This window comes from Heteronotia binoei, chromosome 3 (assembly GCF_032191835.1).
Source record: "Heteronotia binoei isolate CCM8104 ecotype False Entrance Well chromosome 3, APGP_CSIRO_Hbin_v1, whole genome shotgun sequence".
NCBI classification, from domain to species: domain Eukaryota; kingdom Metazoa; phylum Chordata; class Lepidosauria; order Squamata; family Gekkonidae; genus Heteronotia; species Heteronotia binoei.
Window position 1 is genome coordinate 180,767,784 of NC_083225.1, and position 21,754 is coordinate 180,789,537.

Genomic DNA, 21,754 nt, shown 5'->3' on the forward strand with positions numbered 1-21,754 from the left:
TAGATCGAGTGATGCAAGGCAGCCAAGTTGGTTCTAAAGCAAAATCAGCCAATGTGTTCTAGTGATTATAACACTGAATTCCTCACTTGGTTCCAAAGCAAACTGGCTCATTGTGGGCCAGTCACCTCCCACACCCCTTCACTACTTCAGGGATTATTTTGTGAGGATAAAAATTGGAAGGCCAGCTATGCATATTGGCAGAGTTCTTGGGAGAGTGGATGGGATAAAAATCAAACAAATTTACATTGTTCTATTAACTGAGAGGTGACTTAGGCTGTGAGAGTCAGAGAGAGGGCAAAACTTCCCTCAAATTCAGTTGGTGCAATAGCTGCGCAGGAATTTGAATCTGTATTTTTCACCTCCAAAGACAGCTTTCTAGGCAATGCCCTGTCCTTCCTGCCTCTTGGACCCCCATCTTGGGTAAAGGCAGAACTTGGTAGAATGCTAGAAGATCCGTGATTAGACATCTCTACCACATTTTATTAGTAGATTGATATGGTTTGTAGGGGCCCTCATTCCCATTCCATTTTAATAATCCCAATTCTAGCCCCACACCCCATTTAATCTACTGAGAAAGGACTTCCATTTACCCTACTGAGGTAAACAAGATGCAAGCAGAACAGTCCCAATCCTAGGAAACAATGGACTTTACAACAATGGATAGCAGATAAGTTTTCAACTTCCTCTCATACTTCGTCTCTATTGTGAATTAGGCCACACTTAGCTGCGATTTGCAAGTAAAGGATTCTGTAGGGTGAACGACTCATAAGTCTCACAGAGCTCTTTGGCCTTCAGTTGTCTTGAAGTCCACAACACAGCAAGAAGAAGAGCAAAACTTTCCCATCCGAACCTTCAACACTGGGCCAAAGTTCCAATTCCAGCTCAAACACATCTGTACTCAGGCAGCCATCTTCGCATCTTTCTGAGTTTAGCGCCTTTTCTTAGTGCCTCCTTGCTAAAAAGTTATGACCTATCTTCTACTGCATGTTATATGAATAATAAACCAAAATTCCCATCAAGTAATTGCTTCTGTTACTGCTTCTCTGTTTCCCATTCATATATTTAATAAAGGTTTTCTTTGCATAACATTTACAAAATTACAGCTGGTGCCACTGGACATGGTAAAAGATGGGAAATGGGAGGTACAGAAAGAAGCAGGTTCAAGAGGAAGAGTAAAGGGCTTGTTACCCAGGCCACATTTTCTCAAGGCGCAAGCAGTCCAACCCTACAGCCCTCATGGGCTACTTTAGGGGTGGCCAAACTGTGGCTGGGTAGCCACATGTAGCTCTTTCACACATATTGTGTGGCTCTTGAAGTCTCAACTGCCCTGTCAGCTAGCTTGGAGAAGGCATTTCTCCCTTCAAATCACTTCTCCAAGCCAAGCCAGCAGGTGGCTTGGAGAATGCATTTAAAGTTAAAGTTGCTTTCTTTCCATCCCTCCCATCCCCATCTTCCTCCCTCCCTCCCTCCCTTCTATTAAACATCTGACATCTTGTGGCTCTCAAACATCCAGCATTTATTCTGTGTGGCTCTTATGTTAAGGAAGTTTGGCCATCCCTGGGCTATTTGATCACAGGCATTAAGATCTATTATTGTGAGAACCTCAGCCATTTAAAAAAGTACTATTCCAGATAGACTGAGGCTTAGTTTACCACAGGAATCATTTGCATATTAGGCCACACCCCTGACACCAAGCCAGCTGGAAATGAGTTCCTGCATGTTTCTGCTAAAAAAACCCCCCAAAAAGCCCTGGTTTACCACCTCAGGCATTGTAAGAAATATTTGAAGCACATTCGAAATGTGCTTTATAGTTTAAGTGCAGTGCCTAGATAGGATTGAGATTTATTTATTTATTTATATTTAGATTTATATCCCGCCCTTCCCACCGAAGTGGCTCAGGGCGGCTTACAACATTATAACTCACAAAAATTCAGCTTAAAAACATTTACATAATAAGGTTAAAACCATAATTAATAAGACATAAAAAGATAAAAACCAGCGGTCTATTAAATGCATTTTAGTTCCATCCAAAAATTATTCTCAGTGTCAATTAGTCGTTGTAGGCCTGCCTTACAGGCCCTGTGAAAGAGGAAGAGGGCTGTCTTACAGGCCCTGTGAAACTGCCCTAGGTCCCACAGGGCCCTCACCTCTTCCGGCAGCTGGTTCCACCAGTAAGGCGCCGTTACCGAGAAGGCCCGATCCCTGGTGGATTTCAGACGGGCCTCCTTTGGCCCAGTGATTACTAACAGGTTTTGTGAACCCGATCGTAGTACTCTCTGGGGAACGTGTGGGGAGAGACGGTCCCTAAGGTAGTCAGGTCCTAGGCCATATAGGGCTTTAAAGGTAATGACCAACACCTTGTACCGGACTCGGAATGTTATTGGCAGCCAGTGCAGATCCCGAAGCCCAGACCGAATGTGCTCCCATCTTGGGAGCCCTAATAGCAGCCGGACAGCGGCATTCTGCACTAACTGCAATTTCCGGGTCCGGCACAAGGGTAGCCCCATGTAGAGGGCATTACAGTAGTCCAACCTCGAGGTGACCATGGCATAAATCACTGTTGCTAGGTCGTCGCGTTCCAGGAAAGGGGCCAGTTGCCTCACCCGCCTAAGATGAAAGAATGCGGATTTGGCAGTGGCTGCTATCTGAGCCTCCATTGTCAATGAAGGCTCCAATAGTACCCCCAAACTTTTGACCCTGCGCGCCGCTATCAACGGCGCGCCGTCAAAAACTGGCAGGGGGATTTCCCTTCCCGGGCCACAACGACCCAAGCAAAGGACCTCTGTCTTCGCCGGGTTCAGCTTCAGCCCACTCAGCCTAAGCCACCTAGCCACTGCCTGTAACGCCCGGTCCAGATTTTCTGGTGCGCAGGCAGGCCGGCCGTCCATAAGTAGATAGAGCTGGGTGTCATCAGCATACTGATGACATCCCAGCCCATACCTTCAGGCAATCTGGGCAAGGGGGCGCATATAGATGTTAAATAACATCGGGGAAAGTACCGCCCCTTGAGGCACTCCGCAATCAAGCGTGTGTCTCTGGGACAGTTCGTCCCCAATCACCACCCTTTGTCCCCGACCGTCAAGGAAAGAGGAAAGCCATTACAAGGCCAGCCCCTGAATCCCCGCGTCGGCAAGGCGGCAAGCCAGAAGCCAATGGTCGACCGTATCGAACGCTGCCGATAGGTCTAACAGCATCAGCACCGCCGAGCCGCCTTGATCCAGATGCCGCTGAAGGTCATCCACCAGGGCGATCAGTCATAGATCTCATTGTAATGTCATCACTAGTATTTCGGATAAGAATCTCAGGGCTTTTTTTGTAGCAGGAACTGCTTTGCATATTAGGCCACACACCCCTGATATAGCCAATCCTCCAAGAGCTTACAGGGCTCTAAGTACAGGGCCTACTGTAAACTGCAGGAGGATTGGCTCCATCAGGGGTATGTGGCCTAATATGCAAAGGAGTTCCTGCTGCAAAAAAAAGCCCTTCCTGAAAGAAACAGGAAAAAAACTTGAAACACTCTGGGCCACTGTATGTATCTAAGTGTATCTAAGTGGACCATTGCATGTCTTCCGCTGTCTTTGAGGTAACACATAATGGCCACAAGAATACAATGGCAGCCTGCAGGGAATACAATGGTGGAAGTCAACTTTCACAGCATATGTCAGTCACATGACATCACAAAAGGGGCACCTTTTCAGATGTTTGAGTCTTGTCTCCACTCTTATGAAGAATGGGAAATGACTTTTTTCTCGACTGGGGTCTGAATATCAAGGATAATATCCGAGTTCCACTTTTTATTCCTTTAGAGGACTGATATAGTGCCTCTCCAGAGATGACTTCAATGCTTATCAAAAGAAAAAACAAATCAACAGAAATATATAGCAATTACCAACAGGGAAATAAACAAGCCAGAAACACAAGGTTGGGGCACCGCAACAGCTTTTAAAACATGCTACAGCCTAAAAGGATATTTGTAAAACAGTCCTTAAGCTAGTAGCAGACTGGAAAAACTGAATATCAAGGATAATCTCCGAGTTCCACTTTTTATGCCTTTAGAGAACTGATATAGTGCCTCTCCAGAGATGACTTCAATGGTTGTCAAAAGAAAAAAACGACAAAAATATAAAAGACAAATCAACAGAAATATATAAGACAAATCAACAGAAATATATAAGAATTACCAACTGGGAAATAAACAAGCCAGAAACACAAGGTTGGGACACTGCAACAGCTTTTAAAACATGCTACAGCCTTAAAGGATATCCATAAAACAGTCCTTAAGCTAGTAGCAGACTGGAAAAACTACTGGAAAAGATAGAACTTCTCAGTGAAAAAGAAATGGTTTGTCCTGGCACCCAAGGACAGTAAGACATGTAACATGTGAAAAAAGTTTGAGTCCGGTAGCACCTTTAAGAACAACGATGTTTTATTGGATGTATAAGCTTTTGTGTGAATGTAGACTTCTTCAGATGCCATTAAATGGAAATTACCAGTCCATACATATATGTAGAGACACTGGGCAGCAAATAAACATAACCTACAACCAAGGGATCCAGCCATCCCCAGCACGATGATGTCACCAAGAAGTGACGTCACACTGAAGACATCGGGACAGGGACACTCTAGGACTTGTGGGTGGGAAACTCTATGGTACCATAGTTTTACCACAAATCCTAGAGCATTGCCAGTGTGACACTCTAGGAATCCCTGTAAAACTCTATACCACAGATTTTTATTGTGAGTCCTAGAACATTCCTGGTGTGATGTCCTGGGCTTGATGACATCACTTCCAGGCGGCGTCATCACACTGTGCACAAGAAACAAGTTCCACAGCATAGCAGCAGAGGGATTTGACAACCCTACTACAACCTCTTCAGCATTAGAATAGTGGCAGATGCAGCTTCTGCCCTGAGTCCACCTCCTTCCATCTAGTGGGGAGGTGATGAGAGTGAGGGGGGGCCTCCTTAACTTTTTCAAGAATCAATATTCTGGGGATGGGGGGGAGAATCAGTATGACAACTTCTAAGTAGCAGCAATAAGGTATGCTGGCCTGTTTCCACCTACTGTGTCACTGCTAGGCAGGGTCATCAAGTCCTGCCAGCCCTAGCAGGCTTAGACCATCCTTTCAGTGGCTGCTGTCTCTGTTCCATCTGGCCCACACAGGAGTTTCATTAGGGTTGTCAAGTCCAACTCAAGAAATATCTGGGGACTTTGGGGATGGAGCCAGAAGCAAGGGTGTGACAAGCATGACTGAACTCCAAAGGGAGTTCTGGCCATCACATTAAAGGGACCGCACGCCTTTTGAATGCCTTCTCTCCATTTGGAAATAATAAAGAATAGGGGCACCTTCTTTTGCGGCTCAAGGAATTGGACCTCCTGGTCCAATCTTTTTGAAACTTGGGGGATGTTTTAAGGAGAGGCACTTGATACTATGCTGGAAAATTGGTGCTTCTACTTCAAAAAAACAGCGCCCCAGAGACTCACGGATCAATTCTCCATTATACCCTTTGGGAATCAGTCTCCATAGGGCACAATGGAGTGCCCAGCAGATATCCCCCCCCCTTATTTTCTGATGAACCTGAAGTGGGAGGAGGGCCTCCAAACCAGGGAATCCTCTTCCCCCACCTGGGGATTTACAGAAGACAGTTCAAAAACAGTCTTTCCCATCACAAAGGAGTAACAATATTCCAGTATTTAGTTCATAGAACTAAAGGAAGCCCTCCCAAACATGTCTGTTCTAAATATCAAGACGTTTCATCCATCTTTCTTCAGTTTGGAGGCTTATTTATCACTGAAACCCCATCTTTACAATACATTCATAGAAGACAAAGTAGGTTCAGAACATGTCTGTTAGGTTTCCAGGTTCTGCTTGAGTGGGGAGAACCTGAACATCTAACACACATGTTCTGAACCTTGTTAGTCTTCTATGAACGTATTGTAGGCTTGGGTGCTTCTGGGGGTGGTTCCAGCTTTAAAGACCGCAGAAGAAGATGACGGCTATCAAGGTCACCAGCTGAGTAAGTTTTGCCTTGATAGGAGACAAGAATGTTGCTTACATGGTTCCAGTGATACTTTACGTTGGCTTGTTGCAGTTTGGTGGTGATAGGCTTTCACGATGCTTCTCCAGTGATTCAGCCAAAAGATCTGGGAAGTCTAGGATCTTTTCTTTCTAGAATAGCAGGCTTCCTGAAGGCTTCCTGAAGCAAGTGTTGTTTGGTTCTGGAATCAACAAATTCCACTGTGATGTCTCTGGGTCTGGGAGAGGACTGAGACGATGCAGTGTATAAAGGACTCAGGCGAAATGCTCATAAGAACATAAGAAAAGCCATGTTGGATCAGGCCAGTGGTCCATCCAGTCCAACACGCTGTGTCACACAGTGGCCAAAAAACCAGGTGCCATCATTTAATTAGGGGGGGCTACGCCATTTTCTAAGTGCAGTGGAGAGGCAATCCAAGCAGAAACAAATGAAATCAAGTCAGAGGTACCTTCAGCCTGCTCAGGAAAGCCACAAAATTTAAGGTTATTAATTCATTGGAAATTCTCTAAAGCTAGTATTTTGTCACGAGCCCAGCTTTCCTGAGCTTGCAGATAGTGGGCCCCCATATTAGCAGAAGTTTTTACGTTAGTAAATGAGTCAGGCAAAATTCCAGGAGGTTGGAAGCAGGCCCTTATAGTTCTGATCTACAAAAAAGGGGATTGACTAAATCTGAGTAACTATCATCCAATTAGTCTTCTCTCAGCAGTGGGGATGCTGCATGCATCCTATTTGTTAGACAAGTTGACCAGCTGGATGACAGACAATTCTATATTGGTCCCTGAGCAAGCAGGCTTCCGGTCAGGTTATTCTACCCTGGACCACTGTTTTGTCTTGTCTCGTCTTATTAAAAAATGCACTGCTTTTCCCAGTGCTTCAACTTACGTATCCTTTATGGACTTAAAGACGGCATTTGGTACTGTTAACTATGGTATAGACACTCTCTTACTCTGGTTGATTCAATCACTATATGAGTCATCTGAAGCGCGAGTCCGAGTTAACAATCAATACATAGGAAGGTCAGGCAGGGTTGTGTCTTGGCACCCTCCCTGTTTAATCTTCTTATAAATGATCTCCCAGGAAAACATAGGCTCTCTAACTTGCATGCAGCTATGTTGACAAATCTTCTCATCTCTACACTTGCGTATGCTGATGACACTTTACTGATAGCCCTGTCTCCAGTGGAATTATGACGTCTACTGACAGCATCTGGGAACTATTGCAGAAACAAAGGTCTAACTATTAATTACGATAAATCTAAGATCGTCGTTTTTACAAAAAAAATCCTGACCCACCATGCATGTTTGGCAATGGGAAGAAATTGCAACAGTTAACTAGCTATAACTACTAAAGTTTGAAATTCCAATCTAATCTGACGTGGAAAAATCATATAGCCCTTATGAATGAGAAAGCCCAAAGAACAACCAATGGAATCTTGCTTTTTTTCTCTAGAGGTGGGCAACATATCCCCTCAACTCTTAAGCTTTTTGAAGCTAAAGTAGTTACCCAGCTTTCCTATGGTGTTCCCTTGTGGGATGACTTAGTCGGTGAAAGTCTTGATATCATCTTGATACCGTTTTGCATAGTTTTCTTAGAAAGCTTTTAGCTGTTCCTTATTGTGTTGCAGGGATTGCCATTAGAGCTGAGCTAGGGATTTGATCCTTGAAGGCTAAAGCACGGGCTGCAATTTTTGGTTATCGCTTAAAGCATCTCCCCCCTCCCCCCCCGATAGTCTATTAAGTGCATTACCAAGGGACTCATATGTTAATCACTGGTTCAAACATGCAGATGCCCAACTCCTAAACTTAGGTTTAGGTAACACCTTATTGTTGACTATGTCCCTTTCTGCAGCACGCTCCCTGATGAAAAAAAAAAAAAAAGGTTATTTCAGTGAGATTTGAATAGCACTGCTGCCCGTGCTCACCGAATGTGCCCTCCTGCTTTTTTTTTTGTTTTAGATGTCTTAAATTCCACTGTCCATATATAGACTTTCTGACTATCCCAGCTTACAAAAGAGCTTTCTTTTTAGCTAGGTTTAATGCCTTGCCTACAGCTGTTCTAACTGGACGATACGGTAGAAAACCCTACTCTGACCGTTTATGTGGCTGCGAATCCAGCTCTATCGAAACTGTAAAGCATATATTTTACTTCTGCCAAAGGTACACACATTTAAGAACACAGTTCACTAAGCCATTAATTTCTGGTATTGACCTACCTATAGTAAGCAAGCATCAATTTTTGCTCAGTGGTTTTGATCCAGCCATTACAATCGAGTAGTAAAATTTCTTTTGGGTTTCCTTGGTTTTAAGAGCTTCGAGGAAAATGTTAAGAAATTTTGTAACACAAAATAAGCATGTTATATTAGCAAAACAATCAAACTGAGAAAAGAATTAATAATTAGGAATACTTAAAATTCATGTTTAGTGTTAATGTTTTATAGATAGGGAATTTTATGATTTAAATGTATTTTGGATTGATTTTGTATCTTTTACATGCTTATGATCAATTGGTCTGTGAGCATCAATAAATGATGATGATGATGATGATAAGCAGCCTAGAAGAAGACTGCAGATTTATACTCTACCCTTCTCTCTGAATCAGAGACTCAGAGTGGCTTACAATCTCCTATATCTTCTCCCCCCACAACTGACACCCTGTGAGGTGGGTGGGGCTGAGAAGACTCTCACAGCAGCTGCCCTTTCAAGGACAACTCCTGCAATAGCTATGGCTAACCCAACAGCTGCAAGTGGAGGAGTGGGGAATCAAACCCGGTTCTCCCAGATAAGAGTCTGCACATTTAACCACTACACCAAACTGGCTAGAAGACTTTGTAGGGTGACATTTCCCCTTTTGGGCATATCATGTAGGATCGGAGGTTATGCTGCTTGTGTTCTGCTTCCTTATTTAAATAGTGGGGAGTGACACAAGTCCTAAACATGCAACATAGCGTGTATGGAGATAGGCAGGCCGGCAGGCAGCAGGACCTATCATGGTGGTTCTGCCCAAAATCCAGTGGACTTTCCCTGCCCATTCACATGGGCATTTACAAGGGGGCTTATATATTCATGCATAGGCTCAATTCACCTGATCTGAATGCAGGGCTTTTTTTTTTTTTTTTAGCAGGAGCAGGAGCTCCTTTGCATATTAGGCCACATACCCCTGATGCAGCCAATCCTCTAAGAGCTTACAGTAGGCCCTGAAAGAAGAGCCCTGTAAGCTCTTGGAGGATTGGCTGCATCAAGGGGTGTGGCCTAATATGCAACCGAGTTCCTGCTACAAAAAAAATAAAAGCCCTGTCTGAATGTATGCTCCAGACTGTAGGGGTGGTTCCCAGATTCGTGGAGATCATATGCTGAATGTATATAGTATCTGTTTGAAGCAAATGAATGTAAGTGGAGATGAGACAAACATGCTTTATTATAATTATAATAACATAGAAAACACCAAATTAAATGCAGATTGAAATATGAACCACTCTTACATCAATTCCTTTTAACACCCTTTACGGTTGCGGCCCTAGTCCTGATTTAGAGACACACAGATTTACATTAGAAAGAAATATTTTTTTTACAAAAACATCCACAAGGACAAACTGGAAACATACGACATAAAAACATGAAAGCTCTATGGTACTACCATTTAAAGTAGGCTTCCCAATCCCCAGGTCCCAGAGGGGGATCCCCCGGTTTTACAGACTTCCTCCCTCCCCCAGCCAGCTGGCTGGCGGGGGAAGCCCCTCCCCCACAGCCATTATGCACCTCCATGAACGATTCCCATAGGGAATGATGGGGAATTGATACATGGGTATTGGGGGCTCTAGGGGGGCTGTTTTTTGAGGTAGAGGTGCCAAATTTTCAGTATAGCATCTAGTACCTCCCCCCAAAATACCTTCCAAGTTTCAAAAGGATTGGACCAGGGGGTCCAATTCTATGAGCCCCAAAAGAAGGTGCCCCTATCCTTCATTATTTCCTATGGAAGGAAGGCATTTAAAAAGGTGTGCTGTCCCTTTTAATGTGATGGCCAGAACTCCCTTGGAGTTCAATTATGCTTGTCACACCCTTGTTCCTGGCTCCGCCCCAATGTCTCCTGGCTCCACCCCCAAAGTCTCCTGGCTCTATCCCCAAAGTCCCCAGATATTTCTTGATTTGGACTTGGCAACCCTAATTTAAAGAGACCATTTTGCACTATCAGAAAACCCCTCAGTCTTCTAACAAAAGTTTACAATCGATACAAAAGAAAATTAGCCTTGAGAATGTGGTCAGGTAAAAAAGCAATCAACATGGAATAATAATTGTTTAGCAGTCTCTAATGATGTTTTTGCAAACGCATCTGCGTCAGAATTGTCTTATATGAAAGACACAAAGCATTTTATAAACATTGTGGAAGGCAAGCAGGTGCCAAATGGAGCAGTTTTAATGGCTGATAACAGTCCGGCACTTTGGGTCAACTCAGAGACTCCTCTGAAGTCGACCCCAAAAATCTGTGCAGACGGCAACATCTGCCACCCATCCTCCTCCCGTCCTCACCCCGTCCTCCAGGCCCCTGAGGCCGGCTCAAAAAAGCTACCACTTCCAAAGTGGTAGCAAATCTTTGAGCCGGCCATCAGTTGCCTCCCCACCATTTGGACGGGGAAGGGTGCAAGTGAGACTTGGTGGTGTGGAAGCGCCAAACACCCCTAAGCTGTTTCCAACTTTTTCCCTCTGGCAACCTGGTGGGAGCATCTGTGTGCAGGAGTGCTCTGCCCCATTAGGAAACACTTCTGAGGCACCACAAAGACAGGGTGGGGCCACCTTCCTGGTACCGCGTGGAGGCTCTGGGACGGCTCTTTTTGAGCTGACCTGCTTTCGGCCGCTTCCCATTCACCCCAGAATGCCCGTCTGTTCTCAGCCAATCTGTCAGCTCTCTACACAAACATTCTCCAGCATGAAGCAAGATGTGGAAGATTTTCTTGACAAACGTGTGGTTAAATTTCCTCCAATTTAGTTTTTGGCTCTCATTCTTTCTTTCTTTTTAAACCCTACTTTAGGTTTGGAGCAGCTATGAGTAGCCCTATGGCACCCAGCATAGCTGATATATTTATGGGTTATTTTGAAACTGCATTTATTTTTGTTCCCTTGGTAAACCCCTTCCAAAATATATTTGGCTTGATATGAATGGTCATTTTCTCACCACGTGTGCCTGTGATTCAGGCCCAAGGGAACTGGGCAGGTGTTCAAAAGCACAGGGAGTCTTCAGAGTATCATTCCTTTGGAAAGCTACTCCAGCAGCACTTTGGAGGGGGTGGTGGATGATTTATCTGTGTCAACATCAAGAGGCAGAAGAATCTCTCACCTCTGGCAGGAGACACTGCCAAGCGACGAGCAGGCAAAGGGTCCAACAACGTATTAGGAGATGCATTCTTTGGTCCTTTTCCTCTTTGCTGCCTGCTTGCCCCCTGTTTGGCTGATGGACCAGAAAGCTCTGGATGAATTTGTGAACCTTCCTGACCCTCACTATGAATATACCCTCCTGAAGAAGATTGTTGTGCCATACACTACCCATAATATCATCAATATGACCTCCCAGAAGTGGCTGAATGGTAAGCACCAATTAAAAGTATGGAACAGCTGCTGGAGTGGAGGAGGAGCACTATATTTGACCATGAAAGGCTTTGTAATAGTGATTCCCTCTAGATTAGAAGTTACCCATTCAGAAAAGTTCCAGGGGCCACTGGCTTAGATGGAAGGGTAGGGATTAGTGTAAGCAGCAGTAAAAGATGGTTTTATAATGTAGTATTCATTGAATTAAGTGATTTTATTGTATTGTATTATATTGTATTGTATTGTATTATACTGGAGAGCCAGTTTGGTGTAGTAGTTAAGTGTGCGGACTCTTATCTGGGAGAACTGGGTTTGATTCCCCACTCCTCCGCTTGCACCTGCTAGCATGGCCTTGGGTCAGCCATAGCTCTGGCAGAGGTTGTCCTTGAAAGGGCAGCTGCTGTGAGAGCCCTCTCCAGCCCCACCCACCTCACAGGGTGTCTGTTGTGGGGGAGGAAGGAAAAGGAGATTGTGAGCCGCTCTGAGACTCTTAGGAGTGAAGGGCAGGATATAAATCCAATGTCTTCATCTACCTCACAGGGTGTCTGTTGTGGGGGAGGAAGGTAAAGGAGATTGTGAGCCACTCTGAGACTCTTAGGAGTGGAGGGCAGGATATAAATCCAATGTCTTCATCTACCTCACAGGGTGTCTGTTGTGGGGGAGGAAGGTAAAGGAGATTGTGAGCCACTCTGAGACTCTTCAGAGTGGAAGGCGGGATATAAATACAATATCTTCTTCTTCATCATCATCTTGTATCGTATTGTATTGAACTAAAATGTTGTGAGCCCCCCTGCGCCTGCTTCGGCGGGGAGGGCGGGATATAAATAAAAAAGTATTATTATTGTTATAAGAAGGAGAGTGGACTTCTATATCCTACCTTTATCTTTAAAAGTTTACAATCACCTTCCCTTCCTCTCTACACAACAGGAACCTTGTGAGACAAATGAGACTGAGAGCAGTGTTCCCACTGAGCTGAGTTAGCGTGAGCTAGCTCAAAGTTTTTTGAGCTAGTTTGGTGTAGTGGTTAAGTGCGCGGACTCTTATCTGGGAGAACCAAGTTTGATTCCCCACTCCTCCACTTGCACCTGCTGAAATGACCTTGGGTCAGCCATAGCTTGAGTAGGAGTTGTCCTTGAAAGGGCAGCTGCTGCAAGAGCTCACTCAGCCCCACGTACTTCACAGGGTGCCTGTTGTGGGGGGGGGGGGAGGAAAAGGAGATTGTGACTGCTCTGAGACTCTGAGATTCGGAGTATAGGGTGAGATATAAATCCAATATCTTCCAATATCTACTTCTACCCTCCAGCTCACATTTTTTTGTCATAGCTCTGGAATAATGACCCCAAAGCAAACTAATTTCTGCAGTAGCTCACAACTTTAATGTCAGTAGCTCACAAAGTTTGAGAGAACATTGGTTGAGAGAGTTTTGGGAGAACTGTAACTGACCCAAGGTCACCAGCAGGCTTTATGTGGAAGCAGGACTGAACTGCCCACTAGGCAAATTAGGTGATCATCTAGGATGCCACCAATCCAAGGGCATAGAATTGGATTGTGGTACCATGCGGACCAGCGGGGTCTTCAAAACTAGACCATACTGGTTCTCCAGTGAATTTGAGAACTCTTTACTGCTTTCAGGCACCAACAGGCTTTTACTGACTAGCCACAATGTTGGATCTTTTTTCCACCCATAGCAGCCTGCACTTTCTCACGAGGGTTTGATTCTCCACTCCTCCACTTGCAGCTGCTAGAATGGCCTTGGGTCAGCCATAGCTATTGCAGAGCTGTCCTTGAAAGGGCAGCTTCTGGGAAAGCTCTCTCAGCCCCACCTACCTCATAGGGTGTCTGGTGTGTTTGTGTGTGTGTGGGAAGGTAAATGAGATTGTAAGTCGCTCAGAGACTCTGAGATTCAGAGTGTAGGGCAGGGTATAAATCCAATATTATCATCATCTTCTTCTTCTTCGGTGTCCGCTGTTTAACAGAGACAGGCCCAATAACTGGGAACTCTATTTTCTCTCAGAGATAAAGCTAAATCGCTCTGCCACACTGCCAAGCAGAGCTTCCCTCCATTCTGTCTGCTCTTTCCTGAGCCACACTTGAGTTCTCACTGCTCTCTTCTTCATGTTTTAACAATTTATTGATAACATATGGTTACAAATCTTAATTATAAATTTTCAGTACTAACCCATATGGTATTTCAATTCCCCCTCCCTCCAATGTTGACTTCCCCGAAGTTATAGATTTAAGTTCAATACTAAAGGTACTACTAACTGATCAAAGTTCAATATAATTTTTTTTTCTCATTAATGCTAAAAAATTGTCCAATGTCTTTTTACATTCCTTTCTTTCTCCATATATCCTTTAAATTTCTTCCACTCCTTTTTGAATATATCTAAATCATATTCTCTTAGCGTTCTAGTTAGTTTGTCCATCTCACTCCACGATAAAACTTTCATAGTCCAGTCCCATTTCTCTGGTATTTTTTCTTGTTTCCATAGCTGCACATACAATGTCCTAGCAGCTGATAACAAGTACCAAATTAAAGTCCTGTCTTCCTTTGGAAATTTTTCTAATTGTAATCCAAGCAAGAAAGTCTCTGCAGTTTTCTTAAAGTCATAACCCAAAATTTTGGAGATTTCTTGTTGTATCACCTTCCAGTACTCTTTCGTTTTTTCACAAGTCCACCACATATGGAAGAAAGAAAACCTTCATGTTTTTTACATTTCCAACATCTATCCGACATCTTTTTACTCATCTTAGCCAGCTTTTTCGGAGTCATATACCACCTATACATCATCTTAAAACAGTTCTCTTTGATACTCTGACAAGTTGAGATCTTCATCGAGTTCTTCCAAAGGTGCTCCCACGTATCCATTTGTATTTCTCTATTCACATTGATTGCCCATTTGACCATTTGAGACTTTACTACTTCTTCTTCTGTAGACCATTTCAATAATAATTTGTATACTTTTGATATCAATTTTTCATTATCTCCAAGCAGGACCCTTTCCAGTTCCGTTAGTTCTCGTCTGATTCCCTCCAACTTAATATCATTTTCCATCAAGCTTTTGATTTGTTGCATTTGAAACCAATCGTACTTATTATTTAGCTCTTCTGAGGATTTTAATTCAATTTTGTCTCCTTGGATCTTGAGCAGTTGATTATATGACATCTCTCTTTCTTCATCGGATTCAGCTGTTATTTTTATTACTTCTGCAGGCACTATCCGCAGCGGTTTTCTCTCATCCCCATATTTCTTATATTTTATCCAAGTATTTAGTAAACTATTTCTGATATAATGGTGAGAGAAAAAAACATCCATTTTATTCTTCCCATAACACAAATACGCGTGCCAGCCAAATTTATTCCCATGGGCCTCTAACCATAAAGGTTTTTTATCTAACAGCATTATCCAATCTTTGATCCATGTCAAACAAACCGCATCATGATACAATCTTAAATCCGGGAGTTGAAAACCACCTCTCTCTTTAGCATCTATTAAAATCTTCATCTTAATCCTTGGTTTCTTTCCGGCCCATATAAAGTCAGAAATCTTCCTTTGCCATTTGTTAAATTGTTTGGCATCTTTTACAATCGGGATAGTTTGAAACAAATACATTATTCCTGGCAAAATATCCATCTTAATTGCAGCTATCCTGCCCAGTAAGGACAAGTTAAGCCTATTCCATTTCATCAAATCCTTGTCCATCTTACACCACAGTTTTTCATAATTATTTTTGAATAGATCAATATTCTTCATTGTTATCTCTATTCCAAGATATTTGACTTTAGTAGTGACCTCACAACCCGTCACCTTTTGCAATTCTTTTATTTTATTTGGTTGCATGTTTCTACATAAGAATTTCGATTTCTCTTTGTTTATATATAGTCCTGCTAACTCTCCATACTCTTTTATCTTGGCTAACAACAATGGTGACACTTGAATCGGATTCTCTAATATGAACACTATATCATCTGCAAAAGATTTATACTTATAAGAGAATCTTCTAATTTTTAGTCCTTCTATTTCTTTATCCTTTTGTATTTGTTGTAACAAAATTTCAAGGGTCATTATAAACAACAATGGTGATAACGGACATCCTTGCCTTGTCCCTTTACTTACTTTCAATTCTTTGGTAAGATCTGCATTTATGCACAATTTTGCTTGTTGGTCCATATATATTGCTCTTGTCATTTTTATAAATTGTTTCCCTAAGTTTATTTTTTCCATTACCGCAAACATAAAGTCCCAGTTCAAATTGTCAAAGGCTTTTTCTGCATCCACAAAAAATAAGGCCGCTTCCTTTTCTGGATGCTTCTCATAGTATTCCACAACATTAATAACAGCTCTTACATTGTCTCTTATTTGTCTTTTAGGAAGAAATCCGGCTTGGTCTTTGTTTATAAAGTTGATCAAATATTGCTTCAATCGTTCTGCTAAAATTCTTGAATAAATCTTATAGTCATTATTCAACAATGAAATTGGTCTATAATTCTTTACATTTGTGATATCTTTGTCTTCTTTAGGAATCAAAGAAATTACAGCTTCCCTCCAAGTATTTGGAATTTTCCCTTCTTCTCTTATCGTATTTAACAATTTCATCAGTTTGGGTGTTATCTCATCTTTAAGAGTTTTGTAAAATTTTGATATAAATCCATCAGGCCCTGGGGCTTTGCCTTCTTTCATTGCTTTTATTGCTGCCTCTATTTCAATTTTCTCTATTGGGTCATTTAAAGTCTTTTTCATATACTCAGTTAAAGGTACCACTTGGATATTCCGTAGATACTCTTCCACTTTTTCTTTCCTAATGTTCACAACTTTAAATAAATTTGCGTAATATTTAAAAAATTCTCTTTTGATTCCTTCTTGATCTACTATTGCTTTCCCATTTACCATAATTTTATTTATGGTTTTATTTTCTTTCTTTTTCTTCAGTTGCCAGGCCAAATATTTTCCAGGTTTATTCGCACTTTCAAACGATTTCTGTTTCAGACTTTTTAAATTCCATTCTAATTCTTTGTTCAGCAATTGCTTAACTTGGGATTGTAATATCGTAATTTCTTTTATTAATTTCTTTTTCCCTGGCCTTTTTTTCAGATCCCTTTCTTTTTTATTTATTTCATTTTGCAATGCTGACAATCTTTCTTCTTTGGCTCTTTTATCTTTATTGTTCAATGTGATTAACAGTCCTCTCATTACTGCTTTATAAGTGTCCCATACTGTTTGAAATTCCATATCATCCATTTCATTTATTTGGAAGAATGCTGCAGTCTCCTTTTCTAAGAATGCCACAATGTCTTTGTCTTGTAGTAAATCCTCATTAATTCTCCATCTTCTTGTTTTCTTTTGCAATTTTGTAGACCAGCATATTGGATTATGGTCCGCCCAAACCTTTGGTAGAATCTCAATTTTTTTTGTTATGAGGCCCAAGCTTTGGGAACCCCATAACATGTCTATTCTAGAGAAAGAGTTATGTCTCGCTGAGAAAAATGTATAGTCTCTTACTATAAACTTTCTCCAAATGTCTTCTAAGTTCTCCTGTTTAATCAACTCAAATAAAGAATTTGGTAGCTTTCCTTCTTTGTCATTCTTCTTTTGGCTTGATCTGTCAATATTATTTTTATTTTATTTTTATTTATTCTTATTTATTCATTATTTGTATCCCGCCCTTCCCACAATTTTGTATTGTCCCATTAAAATCACCCATCATCAAAACCTGATCATATGTCTTTTCATCCAGTTGTCGATTTATATCTTTAAAGAATTTATCTTTCGCTCCGTTTGGCGCATATAATCCTAATAATAACGTTTTTTTCACCTCAATTGTCACTTCAACAGCGATATATCTTCCTTCTTTATCTTTAAATATTAGTTTTGGCTCAAGTTGTTCTTTGATATAAAAGACTACCCCTCTTTTCTTTTGTTCTGCTAATGAAAAAAATTCCAGCCCCAAATTTCTATTCCACAAAAATTTACTGTTTTTGCGTTGTATATGAACTTCCTGTAAACAGATTATGTTGCATTTTTGTTTTTTAATCCAATGAAATGTTCTTCTTCTTTTCTGTGGTGAATTTAATCCATTTATATTCCAAGATAATAGTTTGTACTCCATTATGATGTTAATTCTTTGTTCTCTTCAAAAAAGCTATGCATCTCTTGTTCACTCCTTATTGTGATCCTTTTCCCATGTTGTTCAAATCCAAGACCTTCAGGTATTATCCATCTATATCTTGTGCCCTCTGCACGCAGCTGGTCGGTTAACTTCTTATATTTCTTCCTATAACTAATCACTTGTCTTGGTAGCTCTTTCATTATTTTAATTTTGCTCCCTTCTATAGCCCAAGCTTTTTGGAAACCTTTGCTCAAATTTTTTCCTGCCAGATCTTTTGATCTTAGTGTTATAACAATGTCTCTTGGCAGGTCTTTGTCCTTCACATATGCTGACTCTGTAGGCACCTTCCAGCATACTCCTAAATTTGTCAGGGCCTTCCTCTAAATATTCAGTGATAATGTTCACCATATATCCCATTAAATCTGCCTCTTCCTTTTCAGGTACCCCTCTCAGATGAACTTGTGTTTCCATCAACTTGCAATCATGTATTATGACCTTCTCTTCAGGTTTTAACAAGATAGAGGCATGTGTATCCACTTTTCCCTCTACCTCTTTAACTTTATTTTTTATCTCATCCTTGAAACCCTCTATATCTTTTCTAAGATCTCCAACTTCCTTTTTGAATTCTTTTTTCATTGCCAGGAGGATTGGCTACATCAGAGGGGGTAGCCTAATATGCCTAAGGAGGTCCTGCTACAAAAAAGAGCCCTGTTCTGATGTATACCTGAATCTCAGGTCTGGCACAGTAAATCTCAGGCCAAGAAAAGATGGAAGAGAGACAAACTACTCATGTAGCAAGTACATTTGTTATTACAGACCATAAAGATGGAATCAGTATGACTAGTGTGCCCTTCAGATTCAGATTTTGGGAACACATTCTAGATTTCACATGTCCCTGTTACAAACCCTGATTCTGGCTTTGGGTTATTTCTGGAATGCCATAATTCCTGGGTCCCACCAGAGTTGCCTCCTATGAGGGGTTTGGGCAGACACACCAGGTATCCTACTGGCCAGCATCCACCAAGGTGGCACACAGATACAGTTTCCAGGTGTCAAAGTGCAAAGCACAAAACAGACAACAATCACAGCCGCAAATTTGGCATTGAAGACATTGGATATATATTCCGCCCTCCACTCAGAATCTCAGAGTGGCTCACCATCTCCTTAATCTTTTTCACCCACAACAGAACCCTGTGAGGTGGATAGGGCTGAGAAGAGTCTCACTGCAGCTGGCCTTTCAAGGACAACCTCTGCCACAGCTACGGCTGACCCAAGACCATTTCAGCAGGTGCAAGTGAAGGAGTGGGGAATCAAACCTGGTTCTCCTAGATAAGAGTCTACACACTTAACCACTATGCCAAACTGGCTCTCCACAACAAACTGACTCTCCAGTTTGAGAGGCAACCCAAAAGCACAAATACAAAGGTCAGAGTCAGAGACCAGGATCAGAGGCATAAGGGACAATCCAGAGCACAAAATAACCTAAACACAAGTAAACCCCTGATTTTTTTTCTTTGTGAAACTATACCTAGGATTCTATGGAATTTTTTCTAAAAACCTGCAAACCTCAGCCTGGCTTAAATATTTGTCCAGCCTACCAGCTAAGAAGACTAATTTGGGAGGGAGGGAGAGGTGAACTTCATCCAACACTGCAATGGAATTCTTTTTTTAAGAAACTGACCCTTCCCCAAGATACACAAGGAGAGGGCCGTGGTTCAGTGAAAGAATGTCTGCTTAAAGTGCAGAAAGTCTCAGGTTCAGTGCCCCACATCTCCAGTTAAAAGGATGAGGCAGCAGGGGATGTGAAAGACTGCTGCCAGTCTGGGTGGACAATACTGACCTTGATGGACCAATGATCTGAATCAGAATAAGGCATAATCTCCCTCCCTGTCCTAGTGGAGGAACTGTGGCTCACTTGCAGAGCATCTGTTTGGCATGCAGAAGGTCCCAGGTTCAATCCTTGGCATCTTCAGTTAAAAGGGATCAGGTATAAGGTTAGGAGGCAATATGAAAGACCTCAGCCTGAGACCATGGAGAACCATTTCTCCTACCACTTGTCCCCACTCACTCAGCCTTCTGTCTGCATGGCCTCCAGCCAACATCTCCTGCCTACCTGCAGATCTGTCATGTCCACAATCAGTCAGCAGCTTGGGTAGAGGTGTGGGGTTTTCCCATCACACATGCAGACAACAAACTTCTGTTTTGGGGTTTCAACTACCCCTCCATTAGGGTGGCACCTTTGCAAAAAACCTGGGGTTCTATCTGGGTTTGTAGGATAATATCTTCACTCTGAGCCTGACCCCCACTCAGTGGATCTATCAATCTACAGGGGGTCAGAATTTCTTATACTGGTACTGAGGAGTCATGGAGGAGAAATGCAATTTTGGGCTGTATCAACAGAAGTATAGTGTCCAGATCACATGAAGTGATGGTACCGCTTTACTCTGCTTTGGTAAGGCCTTACCTGGAGTCAGTTTTGTGTTCAGTTTTGGGTACCACATTTTAAGAAGGGTATAGAAAAGCTCTAGAGGAAGGCGACGAAGATGGTGAGGAGTCTGGAGACCATGAAGAAAGGTTGAAGGAGCTGGGCATATTTAGCCTGGAGAGGAGGCGGCTGAGAGGTGATATGATCACCATCTTAAAGTACTTGAAGGGCTGTTATCTAGAGGATGGTGTGGAATTGTTTTCTGTGGCCCCAGAAGGTAGGACCAGAACCAATGAGCTGAAATTAAATCAAAAGAGTTTTCGGATCAACATTAGGAAGAACTTCCTGACCGTTAGAGTCATTCCTCAGTGGAATAGGCTTCCTCAAAAGGTGGTGAGCTCTCCTTCCTTGGAGATTTTTAAACAGAGGCTAGATGGCCATCTGATGGCAATGAAGATCCTGTGAATTTAGGGGGAGGTAGTTGTGAGTTTCCTGCATTGTGCAGGGGGTTTGACTAGATTACCCTAGAGGTCCATTCCAATTCTATGATTCTATGACTGTTGTTCCTTTATGAACCTACCAGACCAGTAATCCTATCTTCTGCAGGTACGATTCAGGTGCCTCACCTTGTGAAATTAGGTCACCTTCATTGAAGACTTCTCAGCCATTGCACCAAGACTGTGGAACTCTTTCCCCAGGGATATTCATTTCCCTCTTTCTGTCAATGCCAGTGAGAGAAGCCTTCTTTGTCTAGTCTGAGTTCCTTCAGTGATCCCTCCTTCCAAACCCGGCTTTTAATAACTGATTTGTGTTCTTCTAATATGTATTTTAATGATATGATTTTATACATTTTCTTGTAAGCAGCCTTGGGTAGAAAGGGTAGAAAGGCTGTCATGCTGTCGCCCATCCCCTGCAGTGGCCATCACCCCGCCCCTGCTCACCTGGCCTTATGGAGCTGGACCAGGGTCTCAGAAATGCATGGGATACCAGGTGAACATCACCCTCGTGGTCTCCGCATGCCTGCTGGGACTGGCTTCTCCATCTCTTTTGCCTGCCCAGTCCTCCAGTGCCTCTCCTCCTTGACCCCTTCTGGCCCTCTCCTTTTATACTCCACCCCCTCCCTTTCCTTCCCCTGTGGCTCTGGCCCCGGCACCCTTTATCAGTGGGGACACCCAGGTATTGGGCATCTCCACCTCTTCCCTTGCTTCTTTCCCTAGCCCCTCTTCACCTTCCTCCTCGGGCCCCACAAGAGTCAACTTCAGACGAGCGGCATCAGCTGCGAGGTTGGTTCCCCATCCAGGCGCTGCTTCCTGCTGGATCCCTCCCCTGGTGAGGCTCGGGCATACTCACCGGGCATTTGGCTGAGCTCGCCCCTCCCTCTAGACATTTCCCATGGTGGTGAACTGCTCCTCAGCTCTCTGGGCCCTGCCGCTGTTGATACCCTATCGGGCATCTTCTGCCTAATCTTCTGCCTGGGTGCCTTGGGTGAGCCAACCGGGGTCCAGATTGCAGGGTGATTCCAGGGTATGGGGAGGTCGGCAGATGCTCATAGGGGCCTCGGGGGAGGGGCCGCCGGAGTCCCAACCGGGTCTCAGGACAAAGGCAGGA

At 42.8% G+C, this 21,754-nt stretch overlaps 1 protein-coding gene across 1 annotated transcript in view; it reads left to right on the plus strand.

Moving 5' to 3' along the window:
• The first annotated feature begins 11,364 nt into the window (after positions 1-11,364).
• Positions 11,365-21,754, plus strand: part of LOC132569143 (autocrine proliferation repressor protein A-like) — a 62,233-nt gene continuing 51,843 nt past the window's right edge. The window contains exon 1 of the mRNA XM_060235327.1: positions 11,365-11,613. Within this exon, the coding sequence (XP_060091310.1) occupies positions 11,427-11,613 (187 nt within the window). The 5' untranslated portion in view covers positions 11,365-11,426. The remainder of the gene's footprint in view (positions 11,614-21,754) is intronic.